Source organism: Carya illinoinensis, chromosome 9, assembly GCF_018687715.1.
Source record: "Carya illinoinensis cultivar Pawnee chromosome 9, C.illinoinensisPawnee_v1, whole genome shotgun sequence".
In the NCBI taxonomy this organism is placed as follows: domain Eukaryota; kingdom Viridiplantae; phylum Streptophyta; class Magnoliopsida; order Fagales; family Juglandaceae; genus Carya; species Carya illinoinensis.
Genome location: NC_056760.1, coordinates 10,498,242 through 10,514,331, shown reverse-complemented (window position 1 = coordinate 10,514,331; position 16,090 = coordinate 10,498,242). Strand labels below are relative to the sequence as shown.

The following is a 16,090-nucleotide window of genomic DNA, read 5'->3' as shown; positions in this document are numbered from 1 at the left end:
TTAAACTTTCAAACTCAATCCCAAACAAGCTCTAAAGGGATTTATATAATATTTAGAATAATATTGCATGCAGTCATGTCTCCACACACACATGTATATAATTGTATGATTTTTCAAAACAGTCCATGTGAAAACCTAAAGTTGAGTCGAAATATATATAAATATATATATATATATATATATTTATATAATTTGCATGACACGCAATAGATCAAGAATGAAGCTAGTTATACGTACTACAAACGGAAATGTTATTTGTATTAGGCTACTAGGTTTTACCACGTCGCATGAGAGACCCAACATCACGCGCGAGGAATGAAATGTTGAACTTGAAATTTATGAGGAAGGGAATGGTCGGGTCAGCCAATATGCCGAGTCAACCTGTCACCCAGTCAATATTAATTTCCATATAACATGCAGACCCCTTCTTCTCAGCTCTACTTCCTCGGTATAAATAAGACTCAACCCGCCTCCCCATCCTGCATAATTGCATTCTCAAACTAATTCCCTCCCGCTCCTCCAAGGCACAGCTAGCAACAGAAACAAACCCTGCCATACAACCTCTGTCAATTATGGCTTCCTTACAAGCTTCAGCTCTCCTATTACCTTCTTCTTCTTCTTCATGCTGTTGTTCCAGGAAAATTAATGCTGTTATTCATGTCCCAAAGCTTCCAAAAGCCCCTTTCTCTGTTCCCAAAATTCCAACGAGTAGAAAGTTGATTGACGAATTGAACAATATAAGAGTCGACGGGTTCACAAACACAATCCCAGTTCTACAAAACATCAATTTTACTACCACATCATCCGCCGATGATATTAAAGCACAAGACTCAACTGCCTTTGCCACCACCCAGCTCTATGCCCTCTTAGAGGCCGTGGCTGACAGAGTCGAGATGCACGCTAACATTGGAAAGCAACGTTACAACTGGAATACCCTTCTTCTGAACTCTATCAACATGATGACTCTCACTGCCGTAACCATGGCTGGTGTTGCGGCGATTGGTGGCGCCGGAATGCCCCTTCTGGCTCTCAAGTTGTCGTCCACTCTCTTGTATTCTGCAGCCACAGGGATGCTGCTTGTGATGAACAAAATTCAGCCTTCACAACTTGCAGAAGAACAACGCAATGCTACCAGATTGTTCAAGCAACTCCGGAGCCAAATAGAAACTATGCTCGCTCTCGGGGCAACAACGGAAGAAGATGTGAAGGACGTGATGGAAAGGGTTTTGGCCCTTGACCGAGCCTACCCCCTTCCCTTGCTAGGAGCAATGCTTGACAAATTCCCCTCAAAATTTGAGCCTGCTACTTGGTGGCCTTCACACCAATTACTCCGAAAGAAAACTAAATCATATGAAAGAAAACAACGAGAGGAGAATGGGTGGAGTGAGGAACTTGAAGTAGAAATGCGCGAGATCGTTGAAGTGGTGAAGAGAAAAGACAGTAAGGACTACGAAAGGCTAGGCAACTTGGTGCTGAAGATTAACAAGATCTTATCCATCTCGGGTCCATTACTCACAGGGATTGCAGCTGTCGGCTCTGCATGTGTTGGTAATGGGTCATGGGCAGCAATCATAGCCGTGGCTGCGGGGGCGTTAGCTACCAGTGCGAATGCCTTCCAGCATGGTGGGCAAGTTGGAATGGTGTTCGAGATGTACCGAAACAGCGGTGGATTTTTCCGGCTATTGCAGGAAACAATCGAAGCCACTCTCGAAGAAGGAGACTTCGAGAAAAGAGAGAACGGGGAGTTGTTTGAAATGAAGGTGGCATTGCAACTGGGGAGAAGCTTGTCACAACTCAAAGAACTTGCCAGAAAGACTGCCATCGATGAATTCGCTAGCAAGCTTTTTTAGTTCAAGATCGATTTCGTGCACAGATATTCTTTAATTCTTTGATTGTTTATACAACTAATTCTTTTGTACAATCATCAACGTAGAAACAATGTTAATATAATTACTTGAATTTATTATTACGAATTATTAATTGAATACTAGTTTCGTGCACAGATCATCATATATAACTTTACGTCTGTGGCTGAGATCGATAGAGAGTACACGTGCATGCATGCAGTAATATATTCCCATTTGAAGATCGAACACGAAATTTTATATTGGTTAGTTGAACACTAATATTGAAGAGATGTACGTGGTGGGGACTGCACGGCTTAGATTATATGATATCATGTTATAAGGGTTAAGTGTTTCTTTTTATATTTAATACATGGTTGGAATTGACCCTGGGATGGATACTCAGCTGTATTGAAAAGTCAATCATTCGCAGCTCAGCTCAATTATAGTCACCCTAGTGACCCTGTCACCCTACACCTAAGCCATAACCGCTCCACGGCATTTTTAAATGCCACTTATTTAAGACTTAACAATTAAACAATAATTAATAATAATAATAATAATAATAATAATAATAATAATAATCACTTTATTGACTAAATTACTACTTATTTCAAAATTTTAATTGAACTGCATAAATTCATCTGCTGAGTTTTAAGAAAAAAGAAGTTGTGCGGTCACAAAGGGATTCAACAAAAAGAAAATCTACAAACTAATATAGTTTTCATATAATATATTAGATTTTGTGATTTACTTTATAATAAAAGTAGTTTTACAATTAAGTACATAACATATCAAATTACGCTAATTTAAAAATTTATTTTTATGAAATTTTTTTATACCTAAAGCATTTATCTTTAAGAAATTTCATATTTTAACAGTACTACAAGGCTTTTACAAATTTGACTGTATTAAAACAATAAACTGTCTTTTTTATAATCCAAGTAGCCGTCTCACTGAACTATTTTCATAACAACTATATTGATTATAATCATAGCTTTGAAACTTGAAAAGTTTACGTTTTTATATCCAAGCGATTAATAAGTACTGAAGCAAACAAGTTTGTACACCTTATTAACATTTAATGTCTATTAATTTGTTGTTCTGTACGTACGTTAATTAATAACTTTACCTTTCCTACTTTGAAAATATTAACTATATATTTATAATATACCATTTTTAGTACATTTGTACAAATTTTAAATTGTCAAGTCGCATAGTTCATTTGTAAAAAGGTAAAGTCTATCTTAAAATGTGTAGACACTTCGAATTTTCAGATTTCTCAAAACTTCTCATAATTTTATTTTTATACATGATCACTCACACACAATACACTTTTCAACTTTAAATTTTTAGACATTTTTATTTAATTATTATTCTAACACAAAAATCAATACGTACAACTTTTACAAATTTCAAAATAAAAATAATATTAAAAAATAATATTATTTATTATTTATTTTATATTCTAATATTTTTATTCGATTTTTTTTTCTCATTTTCGAAGACTAATTAAAATATCATCATTCAAATTATTTCAACTCTATTCACCAGATTTTGAGATACTCCTATAGTCCAAACAATATATATATTATCCTATATTGATTTAGCTTTACTAGTCATTATCTCTACATACTACACTTATTTTTATTTTTATTCTTTTTAAACTAAATGATTTTTTTTACTTATCATTCATATACTACACATTTATTAAAAGAAAAAAAAAATATGTATGGTGTACAGATAATGAGTAGAATTTTTCATATTAATTAGTTGAATATTGAATATTCGAGATCGAGAACGATCATGTGGTTGATCCGGACTGGACAGCTCACATTTGTTATATGATATGTTGGATTAGGTACTGTTTGGTTTTATTTTGAATACATTTGGTTGCAAATGGCCTTGGGATCGATTGAAAATAACTAAAAATATACATGATTTTACTCTTTCTTTCTATATATATGTGGGCTAGCTAGGGAAGATAAATTACCAATGAGATCAAGAAATTCCACAGTTTAGGAAGAAACAAGCAAATTAAAGTTGGAATATTATTGTCTTAAAATTACAGTACTACTACACTACGTACGTACCAACTTTGGATTCTTTCAAAAATTTATTGGGTAATATCTATGCATCAACAATTAGGAAAGCTAGATATGAAAAATAATAAAAGATTTATATATTTAATAAACTATATATACATGTACACACACGTACAATAGCGTTTTCACAATATATGGTCAAAGTGTCTTCAACTAACTAATTGGCTCCGCTTCGAACTGATCTTCTAAAATGAACATTAATGGTGATGGTGATCGAGATCGAGATCACCAATTTAATCCTATATTATAAGAGAGAGATTCATTTTTCTTATATATATTTTCTATCCGAATTATAGGATTTGCAGTGTGAGAGACATTAATATTATGTAAAGTGAACGTCACAATATTTATAATTCTCAAGTAAATTTTTTTAACAATACTAAATGCTTAATAAATATTGTGAGTCTTAATTTATTTATATATATATATATATTTCTCTCCCATGGTATGATCTGAAGTTTAAATATAAACTCTAAGGGATCTAAATTAACAATGGAGTATCACATTTGATTATCGAAAAAATAATAAAAAGGAAGTGCAATAAAGTTTTTTAATCAATTCATGGTGCCTAAAATAAAACATGGAGGTTAATTAAGGCCCATGTCAAGAAGTAGAAGCATAAAAGCAAAAGATGGGTTGCCTGACGCTACAAGAAAACATAGCTATTGCGGTGATATTATTTTTGCTGCAATAGAAATCGCTGTAACACCAACGTTATTGCAGCGAATTTGTATTCACTGGGGACATTTAATAGCAACTTCTGCTCTTATGATTTTACAGGTTGTATGATGGGTTTTGCAACGAGTTTTTTTCCTACTACGTTGAAACTACACGCTGTAATTAAAATCATCTTTTTACGTCGTTAAATATAGATGGTAATTTGTGTTCTAACGGCAGATATCCAACTCAGCGCCATACCGCACCAACATAATTCCTGATTCATGCCCTTGAAAGCCAAAACACAAAAAAATTAAAACTTTTCCCTTTTTGATGAAATCACAGCACCCACACAAAATTCCCCTTTATCTCCATCTTCCCTTCGATCTCTATATGATTTTCGCAATCGACCCAAAACCATCTCCCTGGTTGTGCCTCTGCATGTGCAGATTTGACTCCTAGTGCCACGAATACAGTGGATTGAACCTTCGGCTAATCCCTCTTCGATTCCTCGCCTCATCCACCGAATTGACTGATTCTCTTCAACTTCATTGATGGCTGGTGGGAAGCCCATACAGTGTATGGTGAATATCTACAATATTTTCATTGCAAGGCACAACTTTTTCCTGCACATAACCTTCAATATAAGAGGTGACAGGAGGCATGCACCCTCACTTTCACAATGTTGTTATACAGGTGTAAAACAATGGGCAGGTCGACTTTATAAATACAGGGGAGAAAAGCATGGCAAGTTCCTACAACATATGGATTAAGTTGGAGTAAACTGGTATCCTTGATGGACAAATGTGTAAAGGTAAGTGTTATACAAAGAGGTGTTTGGGGTCATTACCAGGTGAGGTTGGGAAATGTATTGGGGTTTCTAATATTGATATAGCCTAGGCATATTTGATATAACTGCTTGTTTTAATAGATGGGGTTTGCTTGTTTCTTTTGCAAATAATCATGAAAATGTCTTCCACACTACATCAAACTATGGATCACCTTTCAAAAATTTGTCTAGAAAAGGAAACACAAATTCCTAATCATGATACAAATTTGTAGTTGCAATTTGGAGCTTTAAGTTTGTTGGGCATGCTTAACAGTAGGTGCAAATAGTTGGTTGTAAGGAACATACAACATGTGGAATTTACAATGAAGCAGTAAATACTACGTATATATGAGTCATAGGTACACCTATGGTTATGAGATGGGCTGATTAGCTACTAATTAAGCATGGTGGAAGACAATTATTAGAACACATTGTCAACAAATCTGATATAAGCATATAACTTTTTACAAGGTGTTGCACATTGCACAAGAATGTAGATCATAGTGTATGAGAATGTCTTAATAAAATTATTGAGCTGCAAAATTCTTGAGGAAACATTTGATGAGAAATGGTTTAATGATGCATTACATAGGAGCAGGAAAAAAGGAAACTACAAATTTTATTTACATGGTTTGCAGGCTTTTTAGAAGATGTACCAGATTAAAGTGATTGAATATCAATGGGTAGAAGGTGCAACGGATTTTGATGGACAGTAGGCCGCCAAAATATGAACAATCAAGCGAGAACGAGTAGATCAACTTGTTGCTGCGAATGGCATATGGACTAAAGGAGTGAAAGCTGTAGTTCATTGAAAATCCACTGTTATAAGAGTGAAATAGGGTATTATTCCATTGGCTTTGTATATGTAAACATCTTTCTTCCTATAAGCTGTCACAACATGGGAGTATATAGTGGCTTAGGATGTGAAATTCCCAATGATGTAAGTGAATTGGTGGGCACCCGAAAGACTAATTTATATACTATGGTTTCATTTTTAACTTTGTCTTAGCACATTATGATGGTCATGACATTATGGTAGACAATGCTAGGTGTTGAGATGATTGAATGTACAATATACATTCAGATATGTGGTTCTGAAAAAATGCATGAATATTGATCCCAAATTTGTTGGCTCTTTAACAATTTTGATGCAGCAGTTTAAGATTAAATATTTGTGGACGATTAGAATATTCTTGGCCAACTAATCGTCCACAAATATTTATTGGAATAAATAGTTAGAGGCCAAAAAATGTTGCAGCAAAAAGAGCTCCAAAAATAGTAGTACCCAACTTGTTTATTGTGTACACTACTGTTGCGGCATTTTTTGTTTTATGCAAATCAGTGCAGCCGTTCAATAGCCATTTTTTTCGTCAGAACTACTAAAATCGCAGCAACTCTACATGTGCAGCGAAATAAAGTGCATATGAGAAAGGTATAGAAAGTACTTTTTTCCTCCTTGCAACGAACATCAAATGTCTGGGAAAAATTTATTTGCAGCAATTTTCCATATGATGCAAACTGTATCTACTAGGTAGGAAACAGAATAGCATTGATTCAAAGAGCAGTTGCAAAACACCTATCTCGGTGAAACGCCAGCGATGGGATAACTAAACAGAGTTTGAATGTCAACTTTTTTGCGTCAATCTGATGGAGCGGTGCAACAACCCATTACTAGTGAAATTTCATTCTTTAACAAGGATATATATACTCTGGGAAAATGAAGAGTTACGGCGATGCTGGGAAAACGTCGAGAAGGGGCTCTATGATTTGCAGCAATGATTCATCTACCAGCGACGATAACTTTAGTTGCAAAAATCATTTTCCAACGATTTTAGACGAGATCGGAACCTACAATTGCGGTGATTTAGTGATTACATCTATTATTGCATCGAAAAAATTTGGCTGGAAAAGGTTAATATTTACAGCTATTTATGCACTTCACTGAGAAAACATAAAAATAAACAAACTTTTCCAACCAACCTGCAGTGATGAAATAGCGCTAAGAATGTATATTTGCGGTGATTTTCATGAGTAATAGAGACAAAAATTGGTGCTAAGAAAACTCTGTTTTCTTGTAGTGTGAGGACATGTTTGGGTAACGAGATGGGATAAGAATTTTATATATAATAGTAAAATAGTTTGTGTTGAAATATTTTATTGAATTTTTAGAAATAAGAGAGAAAAAGTTGAAAAAAAATATTATAGTTAAAAAACTATTTGAAAATGTTTTTCTAATATTATTTTTGTTTTGAAATTTGAAAAAATTATATATATATATATATATATTGTAATATATTTGATAGTTTAAGAAAATTATAATGATTAAATGAAAAAACTGAAGATTTGAAATTGATATGTGTTTTATATTTGAGGATGTTGGAGAAAAACAATTATGAAAAGTTTTGATATAAGATCGATGTGATATTCTCAACTCAATTCTCAAACACGAGCTTAAATATTGTATTAGTGCCAAAGCATGTAAGAAATTCAAAATCTGAAGGGATTTTATAATGTTTAGAAGATTGCTTGTAGTCATGTGTCCATATATATATATATATATATAATTGTATGATTTCTTAAAAGGAAAATTTTATTTTCAACTCAATGTGTATAACACATAGTAGAGTGCTTACATGGTCATTACTATTTAAGTAATGTAGTTAATGTATATGCTCTACATACCAGCTTGAGAATACAATGACTCTTCTCAAAATACTTCATAGTTTTGAATTTCACTCCGTTCTTCAAAAAATGGCTAGGAGTTTCCCTTTCGGTGTAGTATCCTGTGCATTATACATCCTCATTCAGTTTCATTATAAATTTCGACCTATTTCAGCTCGTTTTGGCAAATTCCATACTAATTTTTGTTTTGAATGTTTTAATGAAAATTAATTTTCCTGTGTTTTTGGATGACATTATTGTAAATTTTAAATCTAAATGGCATTCATGTAATTTTAAAATCTAAATGGCATTCATGTAATTTTAAAATCTTAAAGGTATTTATATAATTGAATTTTTTTTATAACTTTAAATATATCATCTTATTCTCTTACTCTCTCTCTCTTTTTAAATCTCACTACTTTTAATAATTTCTCGTCTTTTTATTTTTTATTTTTTTTTTTGTGTCTCAACTTAAATTTGTGATTTTTTTTAATATTATTTTTTGACACCAATATCTACTTTTTCTAATATTTTTAATATATATTCAAAAAATTTCAATTCTTCCGTATATACATACACACATATATATACACATCTATCTATAATAAAAAGCGTTTATGCTTCTGCTACAGTAATGAACAGTGAAATCTCATTCCGTTTTCGTGTTTCATGTCTTCACTTTTTGCTTCAATTTGTGTATTTCATCCGTGCAAAAGTCTTTAAATTCATTGGTTGTGCAGTCTAAATACGCCGGTTGCATTGGTACCAAGGCCTGCTCTTGTCCCCTCTTGTCAGTTATCAGTGCATGCGTATAGAACATCCTTCAGTTGGTCAGTGCATGCCTGTAGTTAATTGTGAGTTTTGCATGCGTATAGGTAATTGTGACTTTTACATCTGTAACATATGGAATCACAAAACCATTAAAAAAAATATTCTTAATCTGGATAAAAAAAAAATAATTAAAATCTTAAAAACAAATAAAAAAAATCATGCCCGCTCAGGATAAAGAAGAAAAAATTGCTCAGTGTGTAGAAGAAAAACAAATGCCATATGATTAATCACGACAAAGAAAACAGTGTTCACTACCTAAGAAGAAAAAACAAATGCCATATGAAAAAATCACAAATATTTAATCCTGATAAATAAAAATGCAAGAAATAAAGAATCATAAAAACATTAAAAAGTATAGTTAATCAGGATAAAGATCCATATGATGGCATGCCCTAGGAGGTCAGATCTACATATAAGTGAATAAATAAAACTGCATTCATTACTGCAGGAAATTTTTTTTAAAAAAATATATAGTTAATCCTGATAAATAAAACGCAAGAAATAAAAAATGCATATACAGTGGTCTCATGCTGCCAGTTTTCCATAAATAAAATGCAAGAAATAAAAAAAACATATGCAGTGGTCTGATGCTGCCAGTTTTCCATTTGGTTTTCCAATATTTGGTTTGATTGGTTTTCCAGTGGGTTGATTGGTTTTGCAGTGGTCTGCTGCATGCGATGGGAGTTCCTAGGAGGATAGTTCAGGAAGCCATTGCACCTTAAAAGGGTCTATGAAGATTATTTTTGTTCACCCTGCTTATGTCGTTTGGTGCTTTCTTTCAGAGCTGCACATTTAGTTCTTGGGTTATTTTCTTTACCCTACTAGCTTTTCTTTCTTCTTTCTTTCATTGTTACCTTACCCTACTAGCATTTCTTTCTTCTTCTTTTTTTTCATTGTTTCCTGTTGTGCTTAATGTTTTCTGTTCGTTTCTAATGGTGATTTCTTTTCAGGTTTTCTTGGTTGGGGACTTTCAGAGTTTTACATTTCTGATTTTTATCTTTGTAAGTCTATCTTGTGGTTTACTTATTTTGTTATCTTCCACTATCTTGTGGTTTACTTATTTTGTTATCTTCCACTTTTCGATCCCTTTCATTTGCTATTGTCAGATTTATCAAAGATCTTTGTTATCTTCCACTTTTCGATCCCTTTCATTTGCTATTGTCAGATTTATCAAAGATCTAAAAATGATCTTTGTTATCTTCCACTTTTCGATCCCTTTCATTTGCTATTGTCAGATTTATCAAAGATCTAAAAATAAAGTACTCTTTCTTTTGTGAGCTATCTTGACAGTGAATAGGTTAAGAAAAGAAAAATGTGATGTTTTTTCAGTGATATATCTAAAGCTAGGAGCAAAAATAGAATTAGATAAACATCCTAGGGTGAGGATCTAAAAATAAAAATGTGTTCCAATAATAATGTATTTATCAAAGATCTAAAAATAAAAGTGTACTCTTTCTTTTGTGAGCTATCTTGACAGTGAATAGGTTAAGAAAAGAAAAATGTGATGTTTTGTCAGTGATATATCTAAAGCTAGGAGCAAAAACAGAATTAGATAAACATCCTAGGGTGAGGATCTAAAAATAAAAATGTGTTCCAATAATAATGTATTCTGTTTTTGTTGGCTATCTTGATAGTGAATAGGTTAAGAAAAGAAAAGTAGTGTGAAGTAGTGTGATGTTGTGTCATTGGAAATTAAAAAAATTAAAAAAAAACTACAAAAAAAAAATAGAACAGCAGTTAAACCAGATGAACTAATCACAGACCCAAAACCCAAGACAGACCCTAATCCATTTAACCCAAGAAGCCATATAATTCCAGGAGCCAACAGCATATAACATACCCAAATAAATAAATAAAACCCCACAATTAAAAAAAAACCAGATGAACTAATCACAGTCAAACCAAATGAAGTAATCACAGTCAAACCAGATCAAACAACATGCTCAATTTATAGGAGTCACCCATAAACCCACAACTCTAGAAATTAAATAAATATTTATATAATTCCAAGAACCAAACAGTAATAAGAAGAAGCAAAACATATCTGAGACTCGGGCTTGTATTTTTCGACCCTCTGATACATATCCATGGCTAATTCCAGGATTGCTGATTTCTTGGGTGAGAAACCCTAGCCCTACAAAAAAAAATACTAACAAGTTTCAAAACGAAAAAATACTAACAAGCCATCTTGGAACCATATGCATGTAAAAATAAGGAAAACAAAACAGAAGAAATAAATATGGTTTTTTGGTTGGAATAACAAAAAATGAAATTGGTACTTTATAAAATAACAAGACTACTTAATTTCTGGCAAAATAACAGCATATAATAGACCCAAATAAATAAATAAAACCCCATGTTTTAAAAAAACCCAAAACAGACCCTAATCCTTTCCCACATGCTTACAGAACTAAAACACTACAAAAAAAAAAAAACACACACACACACACACACACACATACACAGATTTTTTACTTTTAGATCATTCAGTCGATGTATAGATTTTTTACTTTTAGTTTTATACCATAAAACTATCATAAACATTCAGGCAATTTTTGTGCTTTGCACACAAGTTCCAAAATCCTGAAGACTATAAATAACTAACAAAAAAGATGTAAAACTAAAGGGTAGAGATTACAAGAATAAATTTTCAAAAAAAGAATTCATGAACCCCCGATAATCGCATATTAAACCCAGCACCTTCTGATCCGTCACCCCTAAAAGCTTCACAAATTTGCCATATTACTTTTGGGTCACATATATAACCTTACACCAAAAGATCCCATCTACAGAAAAGAAAGGGAATGAACAAAAAAAATTCAAAAAACACCACCACAAGAAAGAAAAACAGATTTAATATGCAACCGAGAAACCCCAAAAAAAAAACTCCCTTTGAACCATAAAAAAAAAAAAAACTCTGCAACCGAGAAACCCAAAAAAAGACTCCCTTTGAACAAAGAAAAAACTCCTTCAAAAATAAAAGTTTTGAAATTTACCCTTTTCTTCAAAGGCAATGACAGAAAGGCCGTGAGGGAAGAGTGGTTGTCACCGGCCAGGCGCGAGCAACGCGACGATGGTGGCTCACGGGGGTTAAAAAGAAAAAACAAACAAAAAAAATGTAAGAGGAGGAGAAGAAGGGGAGGGGGGCCGGGGAAGAAGACTCTCGAAAACGGGAGGGGGGGGCGTTTGAGGAGCTTTTATAGTTAGGGTTTTGTGGTATGAAACGGCGCCGTTTTGGTTAGGGTTGGGGGTGGCTTAAGGGGTTTAAAACGGCGCCGTTTTGGTTAGGGATTAAGGGGTTTAAAACGGCGCCGTTTTGATTAGGGATTAAGGGGTTTAAAACGGCGTCATTTAACACGGCCTAATTAAATATTTTCACTTAATACTTCAATTTTACATATAATTCTATTAACAATTTAAAATATGAAAAATTAAATTTAAAATGTTGTAAAATTTAAAATGTTGTAAAATTTTCATTGCTTATGTATTAGTATATAGTTCATTTAAATTTTTTCACTTAATGTGTAAATTTTGCATAAAATTTTATTAACAATTTAAAATGTTTTTTCTCTTAAATTTAAGTTTTAAATTTTTCTACTTAATATATCAATTCTACATAAAATTATATTAAGATTTTAAAACATCAAAGAGTAACTTAAATGTAATCAATAATTAATATCAAGAAAACATATTAAAATAAATCTCACACCTTAAAATTCATAAAATAATCCACCAACAAACAATTAGTTTTTTTTTTCCTTATATTTTGTAACTTTTTATTTAAAATCACCAACAAACCCCTTGTTAGTAAACATCTTTAAATATATCCTTCGTGGTTTTTCTCTTGTATGCAATTATATCTTTTTAAACATCTTTAAATATTAAAAAAAAACAAACTCATTAGGAATTACTTTCTTTACTATTAAAAAAATTTTAAAAAATAAAAATACGGGCAAGCATTTTAAAAAAATCATATTTGAACAAGTTTTTTTATATTTATTCTAAATATAAGTATAAAAACAGTTCAAACCATGCATTTAAACGAACGATATCACATCTTAAATATATTCAAAATAATCATTTTATTTCTAAGTAACTTTAGAACATGAGCTGTTTCAAGATTTTGAAATTTTGAAATAAGTCTATCTCAAAATTTTTAACATATTTAATACATTATCTATAAATACACTGAGGCTTATATTAAAAAAACTTTTAAAAGTAAATTATAACAAAAATCGTTGAAATTGATTTTTATATACTTGTCTATTATGTCAATTTTATTTTTATTTATAACATGCTTAGTAATTTAATTAAAAACATTGCATTTAAAAATTTGTGTTAATTTAGAAGACATAAATTTTCAGCATATAAGGTATTCAAATTTTTATTAATTATGCAATTATAATTAAAAATTTCCTTTGCAGGAACATTTGTCATATATAGAAAATCTTGTGGCACAAGTTTCACAGAAAGAGTGAAAGATTGAACTTTTAGTAGACCTCGATTGACTCAACCAAAAGCAGTATAAGAATTTTAATGTCGTCTCTATTGATGTTGTACAGGATGACACAAAATGATGGATCAGAGTAAAAACAACAAAGGACTCATATTTTGAACTGATGTTTTTGTTGGGCTTGTATTAAACTCATCACATGAAATTTTGCTAAAACTATCGATGTTATAAATATGTATTAGACTATGTCTTATTTTGAACTAATATTTTTATATTTTAATCTATACAAGTATGTAATTATTATTCTATATTTAACTATCATTATCCTAAATATTTACTAGATTTCACATTTTTTTCCATATGCTTTAAATTATTGATTGAAATCAATTTTTTTTTATGAAATATATACCTTTTTTTAAAATAATTATTTCATTAAACTAGATAAACGTGCATTGCACGTTACTTCTACCTAGTAGAAATATATATATATATATATATATATATATGATACACACTTATATATATATATGATATATTTCTTTTTTTATTATCAATTATATATATATATAGCTAATTCCAAAATGGTACCCTAGAACACATCAGTATCGAAATATTCTATTCTAATATTTAAACCAGAATGATCACTAAATATATATATATTTATATATAATTTGCATGACACGCAATAGATCAAGAATGAAACCAAGGCTAGTTATACGTAGTACTGATGGAAATGTTGTTTGTATTAGGCTACTAGTTTTTACCACGTCGCATGAGAGACCCAACATCACGCGCGAGGAACGAAATGTTGAACTTGAAATTTATGAGGAAGGGAATGGTCGGGTCAGCCAATATGCCGAGTCAACCTGTCACCCAGTCAAAATTAATTTCCGCATAACCTGCAGACCCCTTCTTCTCAGCTCTACTTCCTCGGTATAAATAAGACTCAACCCGCCTCCCCATCCTGCACAATTGCATTCTCAAACTAATTCCCTCCCGCTCCTCCAAGGCACAGCTAGCAACATAAACAAACCCTGCGATACAACCTGTGTCCATTATGGCTTCCAGCTTACAAGTTTCAGCTCTCCGATTACCTTCTTCTTCTTCTTCATGCTGCTGTTCCAGGAAAATTGATGCCGCTATTCATGTCCCAAAGCTTCCAAAAGCCCCTTTCTCCGTTCCCAAAATCCCAACGAGCAGAAAGCTGATTGACGAATTGAACAATATAAGGGTCGACGGGTTTACAAACACGATCCCAGTTCTACAAAACATCAATTTTACTACCACACCCTTCGTCGATGATGTTAAAGCACAAAACTCAACTGCTTTTGCCAACACCCAGCTCTATTCGCTCTTAGAGGCCGTGGCTGACAGAGTCGAGATGCACGCCAACATTGGAAAGCAGCGTGACAACTGGAACACCCTTCTTTTGAACTCCATCAACATGATGACTCTCACTGCCGCAACCTTGGCTGGTGTTGCTGCGATTGGTGGCGTTGGAATGCCTCTTCTAGCTCTCAAGTTGTCGTCCACTCTCTTGTATTCTGCAGCCACAGGGATGCTGCTTGTGATGAACAAAATTCAGCCTTCACAACTTGCAGAGGAACAAAGCAAAGCTACCAGATTGTTCAAGCAACTCCGGAGCCAAATAGAAACTATGCTCGCTCTTGGGGCAACAACTGAAGAAGATGTGAAGGACATGATGGAAAGGGTTTTGGCCATTGATCGAGCCTACCCACTTCCCTTGCTAGGAGCAATGCTTGACAAATTCCCCGAAAAGTTTGAGCCAGCTTCTTGGTGGCCTTCAAATCAAATACTCCAAAAGAAAACTAAATCACATGAAAGAAAACAACGAGAGAACAATGGGTGGAGTGAGGAACTTGAAGTGGAAATGCGGGACATCGTTGAAGTGGTGAAGAGAAAGGACAGTAGGGACTACGAAAGGCTGGGCAACCTGGTGTTGAAGATTAACAAGATCTTATCCCTCTCGGGTCCATTACTCACAGGGATTGCAGCTGTCGGCTCCGCATGTGTTGGTAATGGATCATGGGCAGCAATCGTAGCCATGGCTGCGGGGGCGTTAGCTACGACTGCTAATGCCTTGCAGCACGGTGGGCAAGTTGGAATGGTGTTCGAGATGTACCGAAACAACGGTGGGTTTTTTCGGCTATTGCAAGAAACAATCGAAGCCACGCTCGAGAAAGGAGACTTGGAGAAAAGAGAGAACGGGGAGTTATTTGAAATGAAGGTGGCGTTGCAACTGGGGAGGAGTTTGTCCCAGCTCAGAGAACTTGCCAGAAAGTCATCTTCTCATCGTCTAGACGGAACTGCCATAGATGAATTCGCTAGCAAGCTTTTTTAGTTCAAGATCGATTTCGTGCTAAGATATTCTTTGATTCTTTGATTGTTCATACAACTAATTCTTTTGTACAATCATCAACATAGAAACAATGTTAATTTAATCTCAATTCATCTATTTTCTTAGTTTCTTCATATAATTAATTACTTGAATTTATTATTACGAATTATTAATTGAATATTAGTCAAGTTGCAAGCATGCACAGATCATCATATATAACTTTACGAGCGAGGCTGAGGTCGATAGAGAGTACTCCTGCATGCATGCAGTAATATATTCCCATTTGAAGAACACAAAATTTTATAAGAGAAATGATATTTACAATTGTAGTTGTGTAAGTGACGTGCAGTC

General features: G+C 33.1%; 2 protein-coding genes across 2 annotated transcripts; both read left to right on the top strand.

Moving 5' to 3' along the window:
• Nucleotides 1–506: 506 nt before the first annotated feature.
• Nucleotides 507–1,921, top strand: LOC122277691 (probable F-box protein At4g22030). Its single transcript, XM_043087782.1, has one exon. The coding sequence runs from the start codon at nt 573–575 to the stop codon at nt 1,848–1,850; it is 1,278 nt and encodes a 425-aa protein (XP_042943716.1). The 5' UTR covers nt 507–572; the 3' UTR covers nt 1,851–1,921.
• Nucleotides 1,922–14,210: 12,289 nt separating this feature from the next.
• LOC122277401 (probable F-box protein At4g22030) lies at nt 14,211–15,848 on the top strand. Its single transcript, XM_043087372.1, has one exon. The coding sequence runs from the start codon at nt 14,438–14,440 to the stop codon at nt 15,740–15,742; it is 1,305 nt and encodes a 434-aa protein (XP_042943306.1). The 5' UTR covers nt 14,211–14,437; the 3' UTR covers nt 15,743–15,848.
• The last annotated feature ends 242 nt before the right edge of the window (nt 15,849–16,090 follow it).